Source organism: Prionailurus viverrinus, chromosome X (assembly GCF_022837055.1).
Source record: "Prionailurus viverrinus isolate Anna chromosome X, UM_Priviv_1.0, whole genome shotgun sequence".
In the NCBI taxonomy this organism is placed as follows: domain Eukaryota; kingdom Metazoa; phylum Chordata; class Mammalia; order Carnivora; family Felidae; genus Prionailurus; species Prionailurus viverrinus.
In genome coordinates this window covers 3454975-3476294 of record NC_062579.1, presented here as the reverse complement: position 1 = coordinate 3476294, position 21320 = coordinate 3454975, and the positions used below count along the sequence as shown (strand labels likewise).

Here is a 21320-nt window from a genome sequence, read left to right as displayed (position 1 = left end):
ACAACAGAGGGGTGGGGAGAGTTGTTGGCACCTAGTGAGTGGAGGCCAGGGAGGTGCCGGGTCCGATGCCAAACGGCCTCTCGTGACAATTACCCAGGACGAGCCAGCCAGGGAGGCAAGTCATACGGTGCCCACCCAAGTTTGCTGATTCCCAAGGAGGCAACAACTTGAGCTGTGTAAGAGACAACTACTCTTCCCCTTCAGATGACTTTTCAGGATTCTGTTCCCAGAAGACTCGGAAGGTTTGTGTGGCCATCCAGTTTCAAACGATGATGGCCATTATCCGAATCCGTCATACGAAAGAACGTCCCCGTCAAAGGCTGGGTCCACGGCGTGGCCAAATGACCTGCGCAATTTAATTAACACGTCTTCGCTGTCTCTCAATCATTGACCACCTACACACACACACACACACACACACACACACACACACACACACACACTGCAGATAATGGGAAGGGCAAAATGATGTTTTTGGTTTCTTTTGGATGTTGATAGTTTGGAAACACCGTGGAGTCAGGAAAAGCTGCAAAATGGTCGAATCCCGTGTTCCGCGTCACCGTGCCTCTCCCCAGTGGTGACGTCTTATCTTGCTGTACTACAATCTCAAAACCAAGACGACTTCTTGTTGCCTGGTCACTAGACTGCAAACCTCCTGACCTCCACACGTGTGTCCACATGCACGATCGCCGCCACGGTCGAGACACAGAGCTTCTCCATCAGCACAAGAGAACTCCCCCAAACTACCCTTTTTGCTACGTCTACAGACTTGTCATTTTAAGTTCGGTAAGTAGAACCATCCAGAATGCGGCGTTCCGATACTGGCTTGTATGAGCCAGCACATCTCCCTGGTGAGGCATCCGGGCTGTGGCACGTACCCACAGCACATCCCTCCTCATTGCCGAGAGAGCCCCCAAGGTGGGCAGCTGCATACGGTCTGCTTAGCCAGCCGCCCACCAGGGCACATCTGGGGACGTTCCAGGATACCGCTATTACGAATTCAGCTGCTATTTTCTGTTTTTTAACGAACTGGGTTTTGTCAGATAGCAATCTAGCTTACAAATGACACTGTGTGCGCCAAGGACCCGTTCCAAACTCCGTAGAGTTCTATTAAAAAGCCCTTCGGGGGTGCCTGGGTGGCTCGGTCGGTTAAGCATCTGACTCCCGGTTTGGGCTCAGGTCATGATTGCACGGTGAGTTCAAGCCCTGCGTCGGGCTCTGCGCTGGCGATGTGGAGCCTGCTTGGGATTCTCTATCTCCTTCTATCTCTGCCCCTCCCCCACTCATGCTGTCTCTCTCGCTCTCCAATAATAAATAAACTTAAAAGGTCTTTAAAAGGCCCTTAAATGTGGTATCATCAGTGTGGAATTCAAGTGGCTTCCTCACTTTCTGTTGAGATTCCAAACTCTGAAACAATCTATACATGAAACTTCTCACCTGTAACATGGTGACTTATTACAAAATTGTGGTAAGATACACGTAACACAGAATGTACTGATTTTGCCATTTCTGAGTGCACAGGTCAGTGGCATTAAGTACTCTCACACTGCTTGCAAACGTCCCGAGCGCCCAACTCCAGAACCCTGTCATCTTCCCAGACTGTCCGCATGGAACACTAAGTCCCCACTCTGCCCTCGTGGCCCCCCATAACCTGTGTCCTACTTTCCGTCTCTATGACTTTGACGGTTCAGATACCTCACGTTAGCAGACCGTTAGCGCAGTTATCGGTCTTGTGTCTGGCTTATGTCACTCACCATCATGGCCTCAAAGTCCGTCCACTCTGTAGTAGGGAGTCAGAATGACCCCCCTTTTGGTCAGGCTGAGTCACATTCTATAGTGTGCACACAGCACATTCTGTTTATCTGTTCACCCCGTCCATGGACACGGGGGTGGCTTCCACAGTAATTTTCTAAAAGAGCATTCTGGGGCGCCCGGGTGGCTCAGCTGGTCGAACGTCAGACTCTTGCTTTCAGCTCAGACCATGATCTCACAGTTTGTGAGTTCGAGCCCCGCACTGGACTTTGCACTGATGGCACAAACCTGGCTTGGGATTTCCTCCCTCCCTCCCTCTCTCTCAATAATAAACAAACATTAAAAAAAGAGAACATACTACTGCACCCCTAAAGGGAGGAACTCATCTCTACGGGAAGATAGCACATCTTCCCAGGACATTCTCCAACACCCCTCTTGCTATAAGCTCATAAACCTGAGATGCTGAGTGGGACAGAAATGACACTCAATATGAACTGCTCACGATCTTTAACCAAACAAGATTCTAATAAAATTGGAATCCTGGCGCTCTCTCTTATCCAAACAGGCTTCTTTCCTGACCTGATCCCGGGAAGTGGCTGTGTGCACACGCATGATTTTTAAACGGCTCCATAATCTTTCTGTAAAGTAAAAGCTTTTCTGTGTGTTTAGGACAGAACCACCTTCAGCTTTGTGCCGGGGCTCGCGGTTGAGAGAAAATGCCACCTAAGCAATACTCAGTCTCCTCTTATGTCCTAACCACACTGACATCATAGACGGGCAGCGGGGACACAAAAGGGTGCCTGCCACCTGGCCAGGGAATCTTTATCATCGGTCTTGGCCTAGAAGCTCCATGAAATGAGTGAGAAATGGCATCTGAGTTCTACTGTCAACCTTGCAAGTCTGAGTACATAATAATAATTCCCTATCCTTCTTGGCTGACACACACCCTAAACTATGTAAGGACGATATGCAAATAGAGAACCATGCGTATGTTACGTAAGTCAGAGGAAACACGCCCAATTCTACGTAGCTAGTCAACACGTGTGCAGATACGGCTCTTGAGGAAAACAGAACCGGTCTAAGCTGCAGTCTTTCATTTGCAGGAAACCGTCAACGCTCCCATCTGCATGGATTGTGACGTTAACGGAGACGAGAAACACGTATAATAAACCAGCCTCTCGATGACAAATCCTGATGAATCAGGAAAGAAGTTCCGTGTATAAGGAGTCTTCAATCCTATCTGAAACGCTTCAGAATGAAGAACGAAGTTCATCTTCCTGGTGATTTGTGATATCTATCCATTTTTACCACCTACTGTAATGATAAGTTCCTTTTATTGCCTGAAATGTTTACAAGGACAGCCCTTGGGGCCTCACGGCCTGCTAACGCAGCCGCAGGGACAAAACGCTGTGTCACTTGCGTTTCTCTTCCAGCAGCAGAACCGCCACCGCGGTCGGCGACTGGTTTTGTGAAGCGTCTGCCCGTTCTCTGTGGCCCGTTCTCTGATGACGGTCACAAAACTCGAGGTGGGGAAATACCTGAATCCACACCCGGAGCGTTTCAGTGTCTGCCCTGCCCAGGGCCCCATCTGCAGGAACGCCGCTCTCTGCCCGGAAGCACGCACAGATGGACACACGCCCAGCCCAGACGCCCAGTCGTACCCACCGGCCGCCTGGCCAGGCTGCAGACTTTTCTATTTTTATGCGTGAAGTTACGATGCTGAAGGAGGAGAAGGTTGGGCACTGTGATGCTCTCTCACTCAGCAGTTCTGGGTGAAAGTCACTGGCAAAAACCGTGACTGGCTGGTTTTGACTGGCAAAAACCATGCAGATTCAAGAAGGCTACTTTTAAACCCAAAGAGGAAGCTTCATCTGTGTCCTGCGCGTATGTCTGCCGGGGCTAATGTCCGTTTACCGAGTTTCCAGGTAGCCCGGCAGCCCTAAGCAAATCTGCAAAACGACCGACGTTTCTCAAGTGCTTTGCTGCCCAGCGAGACGGAAAAGGACGCAGCAGCGGCTCCTGATCACCTTCAGCCTCCACTTAGCGAGGGGTCTGCAATCCCACGCCTAGATTCTCACCCCAGACAGACGAAAACCTACGTTCACACGAAAACACTGTACGCAGATGTCTCCGGTTGTTTCAGCCGTGATCGGGAAAAGCTGGGGATGACTCAAATGTTCTTCAACGAGAGACGGACGAGCCAACTGCTACGCGGTCTTAAAGCGGAACGCTACTCACCACAGAGAACCACCGACCAGGGCATCGGACAGCGTGACCGAATCTCCCTTGTGTTACGCGGACTCTGAAGGCTACACCCCCTACCATTTCATCGACACGACGTTCTCACGAAGGCAAAACTACGTGCACAGGAAACAGAGCGCCGGTCGCCAGGGGCTGTGGTGGGGACACGGCTGGGTTACCAAGGGGCCCGGGGGACTTTTTGGGGGTGATGGACTCTTCTCCGATCTCAATTGTACTGCTGTTTACGTGACCAGAAACGTTTGGCAAAAGGTGCAAACCTGTACTTTAGAAAGGGTGAATTTTACAGCATTGAAAACTATACCTCCGTTAAAAAAATAAAACAGGGGCGTCCGGGTGGCTCAGTCAGTCGAGTGGCTCAGTCGGTTTCATCTCGGAGAAAATATTTTCTTTACAATTTGGACTTTGGAATGAAGCAAAAGAGGAAACACTTATGCTTACAAGGACTCACTGAATTCTCCCACTTTCCACACGGAGCCGGAACACATGCCAGCCTCCCACACTGGGTTCAGAAAAAAGCAGGGGCAAACAAGCCCAGATTCATCCAGGATCTGGAGACGCTGCTCACAGAAGCCTGGGCAGCCTGAAACCCTCGCAGGGCTCGCTCCCTGCCTCTATCTGGCTCAGAGCGTGAAGCGGGCCTAGGGCTGGGTGGGACGGCGCCCCGCCATCGTCTGTGTCTCTAACAATGGCCCAGACAGCAAGAGTGACCGCACGATTAACCCCCACGAGGCAGAGGCCGGCGGAGTCTTACCCCTCGAAGCGGGACTGCCGTAACTCGGGCAAAAGCTACCTCGGCCACTTGGCTGCTGTGGCTGACAATTCACGTTTCTCACTGCTTAACTTAAAAGCCCTCCTGACTGAGGAGGTACGCTTCACTTGGTGAAACGCTTCAGTTGGTGAAGCGTCTCAGTCTTGCTTTTTGGCTCACGTCACGATCTCGCGGTTCACAGGTTCGAGCCCCGAGTCGGGCTCTGCACTCACAGCTCACTGACAGCAAGGAGCCTGTTGGGGATTCTCGGTCTCCTTCTCTCTGCCCCTCCCCTGCTCACATTCTCTCTCTCTTCCAGAAATAAACATTTAAAAAGAAAAATTAAAAATAAAGAAATAAATAAAAGCCTTGCTTACCAACCAGCACTTTCATCCTTCAGGGAGCCCGGAAGCCACTACCGTGAGATGTCACAAACCAAGAGTATCTATTGAGTCCTTTCCTGGGCAAGGCCCCTGCTTCAGACAACTAACGACGGTAACAAGGCCTCTCCGTCTGCCTTGACGGTCGTGGGATATTCCTCTGGGCCTGGAATCTACCTCCTCACTTCCAGGTGAGGGCCAGGGAAGATCTAAGAGGATCTTAATTCTGCTGCTCGTGGGCAAATGAGGTAAGCCCATTTTGGGGACTCTTTCCCAAGTCTGAAGTCACGTGACCTGGATTCTCACAACAAGGAAGGGATCATCTTCAATACACTGCTTTCCTGCCATCGGGGAGACAAATATTCCTTTGGGGATTCACAGCGTCCTCACCGATACAGAGGATCCAGGACAGAAGCTGCTGGAGACAGGAGGGCCAGGAACGCTGTCCACTGGCTCGGCACAGAGAAGGCGGGCTCTCCCCTGTGGCTCAGGTGGCCAGGACTAGGAGCAACCATGGTTCTGGGAACTTGTCCCTCACTGCACCCATGAAGGTGGGCTGGAACCTGGTGGGTCTGTCCCCGTGCAGTGAGGCTAAGAGCACACAGACCAGAGAACTAGCTGTCTGTCTCACTGTAAAGCCATCCCCTGACCACCTCCTCCCTCCCTCCCCTGCACCCGCCTTCTTCCACACAAGGCCTAAGGATGGGACCCTGCTGCACGAGAGGGGTTCTCGGAAACAGAGAACCTCCTGGACTCTTCTGGCAAGGAAAGCTGGATGGGTAGGTGTGGAGGAATGAGTCACCTATGTTCACACAGGACTTATTTTTGAGTTGCTGGAGGTACGTGGGGGAGAGCAGAGATGCCTGAAGGAGACGTATGCTCAAGGGGTGTGTTTTCTCCCTAACCCCTCCGTTTTAATGTTTGTTTATTTTTGAGAAAGAAAGAACATGAGCAGGGGAGGGGCACAGAGAGAAGGAGACAGAGAATCTGAAGCAGGCTCTACGCTGCCAGCACAGAGCCCGACATGGGGCTTGAACCCACAAACCATGAGATCGTGACCTGAGCCGAAGTCAGATGCTCGACCGGCTGAACCACCAGGCACCCCCAACGCCCCAACCCTGATTCTGCAGCTAGAAAGGAGACACTGAAAGGTTGAGAAGGTGCTCTCTGCACTTGATGGGCCCTCAATCAATACGTGCTTCATCACATATTTAGGATTTGAAATGAACATACAGAATGACCCCAAAAGGAACACTTGAATGTGGCATTTCTTCTCTCCCTGCTTTTGAACTTGTCCTTATGGGAGGACTCGGGTCAAGTCCAGGCCTTGTGGTCACGAAGCTCAAGCATGGCTTTCTTAAATACCCACGCGACATGTGGGACGGTCGGTAAGGATTGTGACGGAGAGGACAGGCGTTCACAGTTGTGACATAAAACCCACCCCAGTGATATCCTATCCATCCCGTCCCCCAACTCCCTTCCTCGGTTGCCTGGTTACGGAAGCTTTAGCCACAAACAGGAGCCGCGTGTAAACACACACACGAAAAGGAAGTGTGGCCTTTCTGGGGCAGGGATGGTTTCTGTGTTTACGCAAAGAGGCCAGCAGCTCTCTTGCTGGAGTGCCTCGGGCCCCAGGGACCAGCCAACCCAGAACCCTAGCCCCAGGCTACACTTAGGTATCTCTCCCACACTGTTTATTCATGCTGAAGTTCAGCTCGAGATTTTACCACATATTCTGACTGTATCTTCGTGCAGAGGGGTTTTAAAAGAAAGACATCTTGGGGGCGCCCGGGTGGCTCAGTCGGTTGAGCATCCGACTTCGGCTCAGGTCATGATCTCGCAGTCCATGAGTTCAAGCCCCACGTTGGGCTCTGTGCTGACAGCTCAGAGCCTGGAGTCTGCTTCGGATTCTGTGTCTCCTTTTCTCTGCCCCTCCCCTTCTCATGCTCTGTCTCTCTCTCAAAAAGAAATATACATTAAAAATTAAAAAAAAAAAGAAAGGCATCTCGAATTCAGAATTCGATGCTGGAAGTCGACCAGCTACTCCAAGTGACCCAATCTACATGGAGAAAGAGTGTGCACCTTCCATGGAAAGTGCTAGTTGGGGTCCCCAGGCACAGATATCCAGGCTTGGACGGGGAGAGGGGTTTGTTCTATGATGCCACGTGTCCAGTGAACTCCAGTACTATGGCCCAGGTTAACCATTTTTGCGCGGGAAGGGGACGCTCGTGGGGGTAAATAACTTGTTCAAGGCTCAGAGTCCGAGCCACGTGGTCTGGATGCCACACCTTGCAGGCTGACTGAGGAAGAGCCAGGACCCAGGGGCTCACATGCTGCTTGCCCCTCACTCTTGTCCGTGTGTCTTTGGAAGGTGGAGGCTCGGGAACTGGTTTCCGTCTTGAAAGACCAAGTTGCGGAACATAAACGATAGGATATCAAGCGTAAAAGGCTCAAACACGTGCGAAACCAAGAGTTAGGGGCTGAACTGATCCTGCCCCAAATTCCTAAGTTAGTCCTAAGCCCTGGTCCACCTCAGAAAGTGACCTTATCCGGAAACACGGTCGCTGCAGATGTTATGCTAAGATGGGTTTTTATTGCACTACAGGGAGGCCCTAATCCAGGACGGCTGTTTCCAAAAGGAGAGAATCTCGGAAGGAAGATTTACAGAAAGGAGAAATCTGACCAATTTGGACAGGGATGGAGGCACACAGGGAGAGGCCGTGTGACGACAAAGGCAAAGACGGCCAGCAAACCACCGGAAGCTGGGAGACAGGCATGGAACAGACTCCCTCGGCGGCTTCAGAAGGAACCAAGGCTGCCCACACCCTGATTTTGGACTTTGGTTCCCCAGAAACGTGAGACAACGTATTTCTGTTCAAGCCGCCCCGGTCCGTGGTACTTTGTTACAGCAGCCGGGGCAAACTAATACATCTGTACGCCCACTGCTTAGGAAGCCATCGCAGACACAGCAAGTGCAAAAACCAGGAGGGGCAGTTACCACTGAAGAGAGAGAGGGGACGACAGAGGAGGGTCACACACAGGCGCCAACTCGCGTACCGGAAGGGGTAGGATGTCCTCCACGAACGTCGTCGTGTACGTCTCGAATGAAATATTTTAAAGTTCGGAAGACAATATTCATTTCAGAAATTCATTAAAAACCGAATAACGTGAATTTAAGAAGAATTCAGACTCTTGAGAATTCAAAAAAAAGCACCCACAAGCAACCCACGACACTGTGGTGAGGCTCCGCTGTGTGGGGCATCTGAGACATCGAGGAATGGGGGGGATCCACGCTCTGAGGCATCACAGGGCTCCTCAGAGGACTGTGGCTGGCCTGTGACAAAGCCAGGCCAGACCCCGGGCCTCGGGTGCTTGTCAGCCCCTCCCCCACTCCCGGAGGATAGCAGACGCTACTCACAAGGTCCACTGTGTCCGCGGGGAACACGTATCTGCCCCGGTCTTTGCTTACCGCCGAGTGACATCTTGGTCCTAATCAGAAGTGCTGGAAGAAACCGGAACTACTCCCACGTTTTGGGAAACTGACAACGGTCCATTTGGGGGAGTGGTTCAGGGGCTCAACAGATCACTGGTTCCGAGTCTGAGAGGTTCATAGACAGACACATCGCGACGACAGACTAGTCCACAAACGCCCTCACCGTGCAGGAAGCCAAGAGCCGCTGCTCCCTGCGCTACCCCACTCTCGACGTCCATCCCAACTGCTCTTGACCTTAACTCCAATCTGATCTCATCCGGACAGAAACATCAAGGGAAGAAAAGAACGCGCTCCCCACCCCATCCCGGGAACGGGGCGGCCCCGGAGCCTTCTCTTTTTCCACTCTCTGAACAAGAACGTCGTCTGTTTGCTCTTCTTTTCCTACGGCCTGGTTTCCCGGCCCAACGGTTGGTGGACGTGCACGTGGCATGTTGAAGAGGACTCCCCTGCTGACAGACACCCAAGCCTCTTACCTGACTCCTGGAGGTAGCGATACACCAGGAAGTTCACCTCGTCGCTGGTTATGCTCATCTTAGCCTCACCTCGCGGAGACGAGGTCTTTACGATGCGGGAGCCGCCCTCTGTTAGACGACAGGAGAAAGTGGAGAGAGAGTGTTGAAACACTGCCTGTATTTGTGTCACTGCATCTCGCTGAGACGACTAAAGAAATAACACCCGTGATGTGACGTTATAGCCATGAAGGTAATTATAACTTTGCAATAATATACATCAATATAAACGCATCCAGGACGAATGTTTCAAAAAATTAAAAAAACGAAAGAAGTGTCGGTGTATTTTACAAGGCTGGGAGGGTCAGGCACAAACCACACTGATGGGGACAAATTCAGGGGCAACAGATAATGGAAACAAAATCTGACTTATTTTTTTTTTTAATTTTTTTTTTTTTACATTTATTTATTTTTGAGACAGAGAGAGAGCATGAACAGGGGACAGGCAGAGAGAGGGAGACACAGAATCCAAAACAGGCTCCAGGCTCCGAGCTGTCAACACAGAACCTGATGCGGGGCTCGAACCCACAAGCTGTGAGACCATGACCCGAGCCGAAGTCGGACGCTTAACCGACTGAGCCACCCAGGCGCCCCCCGACTTATTTTTTTAATGCTTATTTATTTTGAGAGAGTGAGAGAGACAGGAAGAGAGAGAGCGCGTGCACACAGGAAGGGGCAGAGACTGAGATCGAACGAGCGAGCGAGCAGCCCAAGCAGGTTCCGTGCTGCCAGCACAGATCCCGACTTGCGGTTCAGTGTCACAACGGACCATGAGATCATGACCTGAGCCGAAACCAAGAGTCAGACCCACTGAGCCCCCCAGGCGCCCCACGAAGCCCAACTTTTTATTCACTAAAAATCACGTGTGTGCTGCGTACATGACAACGTACTTGGTAATGAGCATGACTGTGTTCCTGAGGTGCATTCTGATGGACGTGGTCAGATAGAACACTACACGCTTTTCCAGAGACACAGAAGATGCCTGAGCAGACTAGAAGTCATGTCAACACCCCTAGGGCAGGTAACCACATTGACTGGATCATACCTGTTGTTCTAGAAAAATGATTAATCAAAATATCCTTCACTTGCCGAGTTTAAGCGATAAGCTGATAGTCGCTCTGCGTATGGGCCCGTCCCTAGCACGGAGAAGTAAACCAATCGTGAATGAGGAGTAAAGGGTGCACGTCCACTTGACGTCATTTCTATGAAGAAGCCACATCTCGGGACACTGGCGCATGGACAAAGAGGAACTGCAACTTTTGTTATGTTGTCACAGAGCTCACTGCATTGGTCTGGAAGGCAGGTGGAAACTTGGGGACAGGATGGAGGGACGGGCAAGCTCCAAACGCAGATGCAGCCCAGCCACCACGGTCCACAGCCCTGTGAGACCCTGAGCAGAGGACCCAGCAAAGGCGTGCCTAGACTCGGGATAAGCAATGTGTTGTTTCCGGCTGTTGCACCCATGGCAACAGGCAGCAGAAGACAAACAACATGAATGCCTCTTGGGTTATTCCAATTCTCACTGTAGTTACCAGAATTTTGCCACTCAAAAAATGCTTATGTTGGGGCGCCCGAGTGGCTTAGTCGGTTGAGCGTCCAACTTCGGCTCAGCTTGTGATCCCGTGGTTCATGAGTTCGAGTCCGGCGTCGGGCTCTATGCTGATAGCTCAGAGCCCAGAGCCTGCTTCAGATTCTGGATCTCCTCTCTCTGCCCACCCCCACCTTGCACTCTGTCTCTGTCTCTCAAAAATGAATAAAAAAGTTAATTTTTAAAAATGCTTATGTTTAGTTAATTTGGTGATATTCTGTGCTTTTGTATATACTGAAGAGAAAATCTGACAGCCGAAATACAGATCTGTCCTGAGATTTGTTTGAATTCTGGGAAATTCACTCGTAAGACAGCATTAGGAAAATATGAGAGGCTAAATAAAAAAACTATGAGATTGGAGCATAACCAAATGAAACAAAAACATTACTGAGGGGAGACAATGTAAACAATAACAAAATCATGCGCCACACAAGGCTAACACTGAACGGACTTTTGCTGATGCTGAGCTGACGTTGAGCGGGGCAGTAATGCGTCAGTTACAATGATGAACTCACTATGTGCTCAAAGGTGGGGCCACTGGCAGGTGATTAGGTCATGAGGGTGGGGCCCCCACGAATGGGATTAGCGCCCTTATATGTTAGAGACCCCCAGAGAGCTCTCATCCTTCTGCCAAGTGAGGACACGATGAGCAGACGTCCATGGAAGAAACAGGAAGTGGGTCCTCACCCGATCCCAAATCTGCCAGTGCCTGGATCTCAGACTTCTAGCTCCCAGAGCTGCGAGCAATAAACGTGACGTTTAAGCTGCCCCATCTGTTGTATGTTGCCACAGCAGCGTGAAATGACTCAGAGACCACCCCGAGTCACGTCGTTGTTTATTCTGTCACGTTGGGTGCTTAGAAATAAGTAAAATCTGGGGCGCCTGGGTGGCTCGGTTAGTTGAGCGCCCAAGCCTCAATTTTGGCTCAGGTCACCATCCCACAGGCGTGAGGTCTTGAGCCCTGTATCGGGGATCCACACCCAGTGTGGAGGCTGCTTAACATTCTTTCTCTCTTGCTCTCTTTCTCTCTCTCTCTCTCTCTCTGCCCTTCCCCCCCCCCCCACCCCCAAAAAAGAAGCAAAATCTAATCATCAGGCTCTCAATGTCAGCATTTTAGATATGTGGAGCCAGAGGATGCTGTTATGGGGCTGTGCTGTGCACCGGAGGCTGCTGAGTGTCCTCTCTGGCCTCCACCCGCTAGATGCCAGCACCAGCTCCCACCCGCCATGGTTCTGACGATCAAAAACGTCTCCAGACTCTGCCAAATGGTCCGAACTGCAAAAGTGCTGCTGGTCGAGAATACTTCTGGAGAAGAAAACCCAGCACGTTGTGTTTGCAATGAAAATGAAAACGCACGGACAGGGTCGTACGCGGCGTGCCGCTAGCTCACGGGTGTCGCTTAAGGACGCGGCCAAGCCCCCGCGAGAGATCGCTGAAAACGCAGCCTAAGAGCTGGGCTTTTTCTAACAGGCTGCGTCCAATCCTCCCACGAGATCACCGGTATGTTCATCAGAAAGTGAAACGCGGAGTTCTTCCTTCAGCAGTTGGATCTCTTTTGGTTTCTACGGAGAAAGTGTTTCGAGATGATGCACCTGCAAGAAGCTGCTTCTCGTTCCCCAGCCCCAAGTGTCTGATAAACACACGTGTCTGCACATGTGACCGCACAGGACCGCGGAGCAGGGGACACGACATCCGTAAGACACCAGGGACCGGGGGCAATTTTTGTCAGTCCGCTCCTCTTTCTCTTCACGCACCATCCTCAGATTTCCTATCATGGACCAATTTTTCTAAGTTTATAAGTCAGGATAAGGCTTTCCCAACACACTGTTAACTTTTTAAAGGCTTTTTGAGGGGCGCCTGGGTGGCGCAATCGGTTAAGCGTCCAACTTCAGCCAGGTCACGATCTCGCGGTCCGTGAGTTTGAGCCCCGCGTCGGGCTCTGGGCTGATGGCTCAGAGCCTGGAACCTGTTTCCGATTCTGTGTCTCCCTCTCTCTCTGCCCCTCCCCGTTCATGCTCTGTCTCTCTCTGTCCCAAAAATAAATAAACGTTGAAAAAAAAAAATTTAAAGGCTTTTTGACTTGTAAGCAGCAGAGAAAAGAAAACAGAAACCAGCCTTGGCCTGCAAGAGAACCAGGTGAAATGTCACTTGGTCAACGAGACTTGCCCTATGTGTCCCCCCAACTGCTCTACCTGAGCTATGTAGTTTAATTAAAAAAAACAAAAAACAACCCCAAAAACCCTAGTAATTGGGGGCGGCTGGGTGGCTCGGTTAGTTAAGCATCCAACTCTTGATTGCAGCTCAGGTTATGGTCTCATGGTTGCGGGACTGAGCCTTACGTCGGGCTCTGTGCTGAATGTGGGGCCTGCTCAAGATTCTCTCTCCCTCGGCTCCTCTCCCATTCTCTCTCTAAAAAAAGCAAAACAAAAGAAAAACAAATCCTAGTAGCTGGATCAATTACCCTACACACAACTGAACACCTAACTAGCTTTTCAATGATTGTTTCTTTGGGGCGCCTGCCTGGGTGGCTCCATCAGCTGGGCAGCCGACTCTTGGTTTCGGCTCAGGTCACGATCGCACGGTTTGTGAGTTCGAGCCCTGTGGTGGGCTCTGTGCTGATGGTGTGGAGCCTGCTTGGGATTCCCTCTGTCCCTCCCTTGCTCACACAGGCCCTCTTTCTTTCTATATCTCCCTCTCTCTCTCTCTCTCTATATATATATATATATGTATATATATACACACACATACACATAAATGTATAAAAATTAAATGACTGTTCCTTTAATTTTTTTTAATGTTTATTTTTGAGAAAGAGAGACAGAGTGCAAATGCAGGAGGGGCAGAGAGAGAGAGAGAGAGAGAGAGAGAGAGGGAGACACAGAATCTGAAGCAGGCTCTGAGCTGTCGGCACAGAGCCTGATGCAGGGCTCAAACTCAGGAACAGCGAGATCATGACCTAGGCTGAAGTCAGACACTTAACCAACTGAGCCAACCAGGTGCCCCTATTAAATGTCTCTTTTAAAACCTAATTAAAAAAAAAGAATTTACAGTAACCAGTAAAATGTACATATATATTCTTAGACTATTCAATACAAACATGAGAACACTCTCCGAACTGACCATAAACCTAGCAGCAATATTCGGTCCACTTCAACTCATCAATGGGTCTGATTACACTGAAATCAAGAGAAACCAACAATTAACTGGGTGCTTAGTTGCCACCCCTCCAAGCAATGAATGTGAAGGCAGTGGGGGTTGTTTTGAAGGGTTCACTTCACTTTTTTTGACTCCACGGGGCAAATGGCTGAGATTCATTGGCCAAAAGTTACTGTTTTAGACCAACCTCACCAACTTCCACTCATTAAGGGTGGGAAAGAACTTACCTATCCTCTGTTCTCCAAGACAAGATCTAAATCTCACAGATGGATGTTAGAATAAAATGATGGATCTCCCCCCGCTCCCCAAGTTCTGTTGTATAATTTCATATAACAAAGTGCTCAGGTACTAGAGGTATTCAAGTTCACCGGCTCTGAACACAAGGATGCATTCCCAACACAACGTTTCTTCCTTTTTTTCTATTTCTTAAAAATGTTTATTTATTTTTGAGAGAGAAAGAGAGACACAGTATGAGTGGGGGAGGAGCACAGAGAGAGGGAGACACAGAATCCGAAGCAGGCTCCAGGCCCCGAGCTGTCAGCGCAGAGCCTAACGCAGGGCTCGAAACCGCAAACCGCGACAACATGACCTGAGCCGAAGTTGGACGCTCAACCAACTGGGTCACCCAGATGCCCCCGCCAACACAAACTTCTGATTTCAGTGTCAGCAAGGACATTCTGCCTCTCCTGTCACCCGCCTTCCCAGGTGCCATTTTCTGAGGCCATCCATAAGTGAAGACGGAAGGAAGGAGCCCTTGTCCTGTTCTTTACGAAACTCAGTCATAAGCAATGGCTTAGGCAGTAGGAGTTTCAATGGTAGTGATACCGTTTCTCAAGTCCCCCATTCCTGCCTTCGCTTAAACGTGAAATGGCTCTTGCGGATGGAAAAGATTTGTAAGGCAAGGCTGTGAACTCCTTAACATGAGCTGCTCTACATTTCCACAATTTCTACTCAAGGACAGGACGGCCTGAGTTCTCTGTATCAGACGACAGAGATTCAATTTACACGAATGGTTCAGCTCTATTTCTTGCTCTTCTGTTTTTAATGTGGTAAAATATACATCACATATAATTTACTATCATAACCTTCCGATGTACAATTCACTGTCACTGAGTACATTCACGCTGTTGAGCAACCATCCCCCCATCCATCTCCAGAACTTTCTCATCTTCCCACACCGGAACTCTGTCCCCACTGAACACTCACTCCACATTTCCCCCTCCCCCTGGTCCCTGGCACCCACTCTTCTGTCCACTGTTTGTCTTTGTGAGCTGGACTCCTCCAGCTTTTTAACGTACATGCTTCAAGGTCACGAAAGTGGAACCGTCTGAAACCACCAGTTTGATTTTAAGGGGAAGGAAAAGCACACCGGGGCCGCAGGTCATTTCTCGTGGGTCCTCGTGACCCCGTCGCGTCCGCTTTCCAGAAGGACTGATACACGTGGATGCTCATGCCCCTCAGAGGAGGCTGTGGGCTCCACACTCACCGGGCCAATTCAGCGTGGCCCACGGGTGCCAGTTTTCAAGGCCTTTCCCGCCACTCGTACTTCTGCCGAAATAACAATCCCGCAATGAACGAGCCCCCCGACTTCACCTCGCCCTGGCTCCCTCCATCCAACACTCAGACATCTGAAGCGAGAACGCAGGTAAAGGCACATTTCACACGGGGGTGGGGCGGGGCTGAACGGTCTCCGGAGGCCTCGTGACATCGCGAATCACATCTCGGCCCTAACGCTTGCTGTGCACTTTATTCAACTGTCAGCACTGTGTGTTGTTTCCTACGTGCTCCTCCTGGGAAAGAAAAGTCTGCGAAGAGGCCGGGAAGCCTTCACACTGCAAAGCAGCAGCTCACGTCACACAAGCATGACTGGATCCTATACCGGAACTTACCGAAATCCCGCTGCAAATAACAACGCGCCCAAATGGTCTGCCCGGCATTTTCTGTGTGTAAGGAGATGGTGTAAGAGGGTGTAAGTTCTGGGTGTCTACCATATTCAAGGTATGGTGTTTAGAAACACTAGGGATTAAACAAATTCACACACAACCTGTCTTTAAGCTATTTAGTAAGACATCTACGCAAACAACGAAGGGCTCCAATAGTTAAGCCCCCGAAAGTATTATGGACGGCCTCCAACTTCTGAGAAGGGAAGGTCTGGCAGAGGGGAAACACAATTCCTGTTGATGAAGATGAGGTCGGGGGAGAAACATGGGAATAGGAAGAGAAAAGCTGCACAGGAGCCGTGTGTGTGTGTGTGTGTGTGTGTGTGTGTGTGCACGTGTATGCACGCATGCACGCATGCCTGAGGGGGCTGCTGTACAAGAACGATTTTGACCTTTTATGATATACCAAATGCTCCCCTAGACCCAGCGTGGGAAGACCACCATCTGTGATGAGCTGGTGTCTATGAAACGCCATCGATGTCTATTGTGTCGGGTAGAAGCCGGCCTATGTCCTCTCTCCACTCTGGAAGAACACTTTTAGCGGGCGCATGAGGTCTGTGCTGGCTGCAATAAAGTCAGGGTCAAAGCATGGGATTCATGCAGGAATCAGGGCGCCCGGTGGCTAAGAGCCAGAAACTCCAATTTCTAATCATAATGCCATCGCTTTCCAGCTCCAGGTTGGCGGCCAGGTCACAGGACTCCGTTTCTCATCTCCAAACTGAGGATAGCAATAGCCCCTATGCCTGGAAGAGGCCGCGAGGGTTAAACGCTTTTCTGTAAATTCTCAGAGCGGGGCCTCCTGCACAGTAGAGATCCAGGATGTGGCAGCTCGTCCTCCCATCCAGCTGACTGTGCGCATCCCCAAAGAGCGACCAAAACGGGCCTTCTGGAGGGATCGGCAGGACACCCCACCCTCACTAAATGGACTCAGAGCTGCTCTCCTGGGAACAGTTAATCGGTGATCTCCAAACCCACAAGCGGAACTTCTAAAACCCGTTGAAGAAAGCACGATGCACAGAGGCCTCACGGTGTGTATTCCTTTCCTAACATGGATGCGTTGGAGATACAAGATGACTGTCTTTCTTTCTTTTCTTTCTTTTCTTTTCTTTTTTCTCTTTCTTTCTTTCTTTCTTTCTTTCTTTCTTTTCTTTCTTTCTCTCTCTCTCTCTCCTTTCTTTCTCTTCTTTCTTCCTTCCTCTCTTTCTCTCTCTCTCTCTTTCTTTTTTCTTTCTTTCTTAATATTTTTCATGTTTTTATTTATTTTTGAGAAAGAGTGTAAGCAGGGGAGGGGCAGAGAGAGGAGGAGACACAGAACTAGAAGCAGCCTCCAGGCTCTGAGCTGTCAGCACAGAGCCCGACGCGGGGCTTGAACTCACGAACAGTGAGATCATGACCTGAGCCGAAGCCGGATGCTTAACCGACTGAACCACCCAAGCGCCCAACACAAGGCAACTTTCAACACCTCACCGGTTCGGGAACAGCATCTGTTTCCAGCCCCAGTTCTGAGAACTCCCATGGATGCTCTCCAACCGCTCCAGTTCTAGAATAAAAGAAAGCTTTGGGGGCCCTGGGACAGCTCCTTGGCCTCAAACACATGGAGAAACAAAGCAAAAAATAACCCCCCAAACAGAGGGGTTCTTAATTAGGGCAGTTGTGTTTACTTTCTTGCCTGACCCAGTTGTGACATGAGGCCCCTTAACTGGCTGATCGGAGCTGTTCAGTGCACGGGGAAGGCCCCAGCACTCCCTGGTTGACCTGCTCCCAGACCAGAGCGGTGGAGACCGGAGCGGTGGAGGCGGGGTGGTGGAGACCCAAGAGTGTGGCCCATGGCGTGTCTGTGGTGCCTGCGAAGGGAAGCATGCCAGCACATGCAGCGATCTGGGCAGAAGAGCCTTCGAGAAACCGAAGGCGAGTTTCTTCATTTTGCGATTTGATTGCAAGGTGGCAGAAACTCCTATTCACCACGGCTCCCTTCCCAAATTAGTTCAAAGTTCAGCCGCAAGAGAAATATCGTTTAAGGGTTTCGTTTTATTTAGCAGGGAGAGGGCTGCCCCAAACATCAAGTTGGAACTGCCACTTGATTACCTTGAAGATATGACCACAAGGGACCTATGTGGGAGCTGGCCTTGTCCCCAGATAGAGAGCAAAGCACACAGGCATTAAAGGAGGAAATTAGGTCCTAATCTGATACCATTACAGGGGAAAGTTTCTCTGTTAACAATCTGCCCCATTATGAAATAGTCTCTTAAAATCTTTTAAAGCAGCCCTTTTTCTCCAGGGATGGAAGAAAAGTTTGTCTCATTTCTCGTTCCCTATTAGCCTGTTGGCGTGGATGCTGGAAGAATCCATTGGGTTCAAGTAATCTGGAAAAGACTCAGGTCTCTGGGACCTGTCTCTCTGCAGCCTGAGGACCAAGAGCCAGAGCCACCAGAAAATCTGTTGGCAATGACCTCATCATCCAAAAGGCACTTTCTCTCTTCGTGGACATACTGGCTTCAACACAGTGGGTCCTAACTTGCTGATTGCTTCCCCCAGGACGTCTTCCTCCCTTCAAACGGGAACTGGGTTTACTTTTATTTTACAATCAGTGGTCAGTTTAAGAGGAAATTTTTTTTTAGTTAAAATTTTTTTTTCATGTTTGTTTATTTTTCAGGGAGAGAGACAGAGCACGAGCAGGAGAGGGGCAGAGAGAGGGAGACACACAATCGGAACCAGGTTCCAGGCTCCGAGCTGTCAGCACCGAGCCTGACATGGGGCTCGAACTTACGGACCATGAAATCATGACCTGAGCCAAAGTCGGATGCTTCACGGACAGACCCACCACCCACGTGTCCCAAATTTTTAATGCACGTATTAACATTTACATACAATCCTTTTCTTTTTTTTTTTTAATTTTTTTTCAACGTTTTTTATTTATTTTGGGGACAGAGAGAGACAGAGCCTGAACGGGGGAGGCGCAGAGAGAGAGGGAGACACAGAATCGGAAACAGGCTCCAGGCTCCGAGCCATCAGCCCAGAGCCTGACGCGGGGCTCGAACTCACGGACCGCGAGATCGTGACCTGGCTGAAGTCGGACGCTTAACCGACTGCGCCACCCAGGCGCCCCCATACAATCCTTTTCTAAAACCTGCTTGGGGACCAGCTTATTTTGGAGATGAAACAGACTGGTCTTATCACTTTGCATTACTTCTTTCTCCCACGTGACTGTAATTAAGCCAACGTGTAGCTGTTGAAATACTTCGCTGTTCAATGACAAGAGGGTTCAATGAATTACGGCATTTACGGTTTGACCCCAATTACAGGCAAATATACACATGGAAAACGTTGGGGGGGGGAATACATGAAAACATGAACAGTGGTTTCATCTTGACCGCTTTCTTTCTAGACTTACCATCGTTTACCAGTGAGTATACGTATATATTATTTCATAGTAATAAAAGATACCTAAAGAAACGATTTTCCACTCATCTCACAGTTATTTACTTATTTGCACTCAGATGGCCCAAACCTATACATCAAATCAAACAACTTATTTTATTACCAGAGTTACGACCAACAATACTACCATTTAAATACGGGAATAAACCAGGGGAATGAGGTGAAGTCCGAAAAAGAATATACTTCATGACTGGGGAAAACATCCATGATGCAGAGTTAGATACAAAAAAAGCAGGTTTCAAATGCACACGATGATAAATTTTGTTTTGTATACACACGTGCGCACGCACGCGCCCACACACACACGGAAGAGAACCCTCCAAAAGAGTCTCACATCTAGTCCTGGGGGTGGAATTTTGCTAGATTTATCTCCCTATGTGCGCTTTTTGTATTTTCCAAATTTTCTCCTATGCACATGAACTGTTTTCACATTCATTAAAATGTAATTAAAACCTGGCACAGAGTCTCCAGAAATAATCTGCATGAGAAAGACTCCCGCGCTTCTAAGAAGGAAATGAGGCTTCAGGGTGGGGAGGACAGAGAGGAGGGGCTCTCTTCGTAGAAACATAATGCTGCTCTTCACGGAATAAAAAACATCCCCGGGTGAGGCATTCAGAAAGGGTCCTTTCTGTGCTTAGCCGCCCTTCTGGGTTAATTAATGGCTTGCCGGGGCCTTCAAGTGCACGTCAAAGGCAGATGCTGACGTGACAGGAAAGGCGTCCAGTCCTTGGTCCTCGGGGTTACCTCCAAAACCATCTGTGTGCCTCCCAAGTGGCCACGGAGTCCTCTCTCAAACTCTGTGCACTTGCCACTGTATTTGCTTACACATCTCTCTCTGCCTGTCCAGGAGGAAGTCTTCCTAAAAGTGCCCAATCTAGTAACAGCAAACCACTGCTGCTTCTCGCTGTGACGGTGTGCGTCCCAAGACCAGACAATGTACAATCTCCCTTTTCTATTCTTCCCCCCCTCTCCAGACTAAAATGCAAGCTCATGCACCCAAGATTTCCAAGCAGACTGCCTTGGAGACATAACAGTACTCTTTTTCTAATGACTTTGGTTTAAGCCGACACTTCCAATTAATCTGTACATCGATTTACAAATTTAATTATCTTCAAGACTGAGAAGTTGGAAACCGCTTCTCTACAATGTACACTAGGCCCTCCAACAGATTTTAGGAAGACATACAGGCTGGCTATGCGATCTCTAACACACTCTGATTTTCACCCACTTACACAGGATTTATTTTGGCCTTTAGAATTCCCTTTCCTGTGTTAGGGAGTCATGGGCTCATATAACATGGCCTCTGGAGTTTTGAAAAATAAACCCCGTGGCTTTCTCTATAAATATAAAAGCAGGCAATGCCTCACCCATTCACATGGTGTAGAACTCCTAAGTCGTCATATAACAGCATCTTTTCACGTTTCAGTTTAAATGAAGAACAAAAATATAATAAAATAAAACACTTAAAATATTATGACTCTAAGCATTAGATGAGAATGCAATGATCCTCCTATTTATGTCGGCAAATGTAGAACTAAATTTTTATCATCAAATGCTCTGCAACTTACATTTTCACAGCCACAAGGCTGGTAAGATTTAGGGGCACCTGTGTGGCTCAGTCAGTTAAGCGTCTGACTTCGGCTCAGGTCATGATCTCATGGTTTGTGGGTTTGAGCCCCGTGTCGGGCTCTGTGCTGACAGCTCACAGCCTGGAGCCTGTTTTGGATTCTGTGTCTCCCTCTCTCTCTCTCTCTGCCCCTCCCCTGCTCATGCTCTGTCTCTGTCTCAAAATTAATAAAAACACTTAAAAAATAAATAAAAAAGAAAAATTTTAGGGGTGCCTGGGTGGCTCAGTTGGTTAAGCATCCAACTTTGGCTCATGATCTCACGGTTCGTGAGTTCGAGCCCTGTGTCGCGCTCTGTGCTGACAGCTCGGAGCCTGGAGCCTTGCCTCGGATTCTGTGTCTCCCTCTCTCTCTGCCTCTCCCCTGCTCGTTCTCTCTCTCGCTCTCTTTCTCTCTCAAAAATAAATAAATAAACATTAAAAAAAAAAC

At 49.5% G+C, this 21320-nt stretch overlaps 1 protein-coding gene across 2 annotated transcripts in view; it reads right to left on the bottom strand.

The window, feature by feature from the left end:
* TBL1X (transducin beta like 1 X-linked) overlaps positions 1 to 21320 on the bottom strand; it is a 234053-nt gene that overhangs the window by 45341 nt on the left and 167392 nt on the right. For both annotated transcript variants that reach the window (XM_047843777.1, XM_047843778.1), the window contains one exon: positions 9109 to 9216. In XM_047843777.1, the coding sequence (XP_047699733.1) occupies positions 9109 to 9166 (58 nt within the window). In that variant the 5' untranslated portion in view covers positions 9167 to 9216. The remainder of the gene's footprint in view (positions 1 to 9108; positions 9217 to 21320) is intronic.